This window comes from Penaeus monodon, chromosome 33 (genome assembly GCF_015228065.2).
Source record: "Penaeus monodon isolate SGIC_2016 chromosome 33, NSTDA_Pmon_1, whole genome shotgun sequence".
Lineage (NCBI taxonomy): Eukaryota > Metazoa > Arthropoda > Malacostraca > Decapoda > Penaeidae > Penaeus > Penaeus monodon.
Genome location: NC_051418.1, coordinates 10,405,618 through 10,406,529, shown reverse-complemented (window position 1 = coordinate 10,406,529; position 912 = coordinate 10,405,618). Strand labels below are relative to the sequence as shown.

At 30.3% G+C, this 912-nt stretch overlaps 1 protein-coding gene across 1 annotated transcript in view; it reads right to left on the bottom strand.

Annotated features, from left to right (window-relative positions):
* Nucleotides 1-23: 23 nt before the first annotated feature.
* The window catches only part of LOC119593999 (xaa-Pro aminopeptidase 3-like), a gene marked incomplete in the record, with an annotated part of 9,131 nt that continues 8,242 nt past the window's right edge, over nt 24-912 (bottom strand). The window contains 1 exon segment of the mRNA XM_037943026.1: nt 24-635. Coding sequence (XP_037798954.1) covers nt 466-635 — 170 coding nt within the window.

The window sequence follows — 912 nt, the reverse complement described above, 5'->3', positions numbered from 1 at the left end:
CTGAAAATAATGTTAACAAAAAATGTAATTCAATATTTATTTTTTATCTTCCACTAGTTATTTTAAAGGCTTATCCTTCATAGGATCTTGACACCAAACAGACTGCCACAAAGTAACATATCTATAACACAGTAACAAAAAAACAACAATCTATTGTGACAAATGTGTGAATGGGAATAAGTAATTACACTTTGCAAAACGAAGATAATCCTGTATTACATCAATAATTCCAGTTTAGATGTAATATTCCGACATATTACATTTCGTGGTGTTATTATTCATTCTTATCCACATTTTCTTTTAATTTTCTTCAAATTGAAAGAGGATGCCAAACAGGCAGTCCTCTCATAGGAACAGTGCTATATTATGACTAGCAAAAACACAATGATGAACAGAAAAAAAAAGAGTACCAAACTCACCAAAGAGATTACATGCTGATAATATCATTGTATCTTAAATAAAGAATCATTTATAATCTGCTCCAACAATTGCTTCTATTTCATCAGGGTGCTTTGGACAGGAGCTACTGAGAACCTCCACACCATCTTCTGTAATGAGTATGTCATCTTCCAATCGTACTCCAATGCCTAAATATCTTGAAGGTACATTATTATTATTTTCACTGATATATATCCCTGGAAAGAAGAAAAGAAAATCTTAAAATTAGAAAATTTTATTTCAAACAGTTTACTTTATATATTCATTTCAAAACCAAGTTTCTGAGCAGTTCTTCAGTGTATGTGATGATCATGATGTTGTAAAATAAAAATTATATTATTAGCACAATCAAAAACATACTGGCAACAATGTCAAAAGAAATTATGTTAAATGAATTATGTAACAAATTGATAAACATCAGTTGTAACATTCAAAGCTAGTTATAGCTTTCCAGTGGTGCTGGTGCTGGAGGTG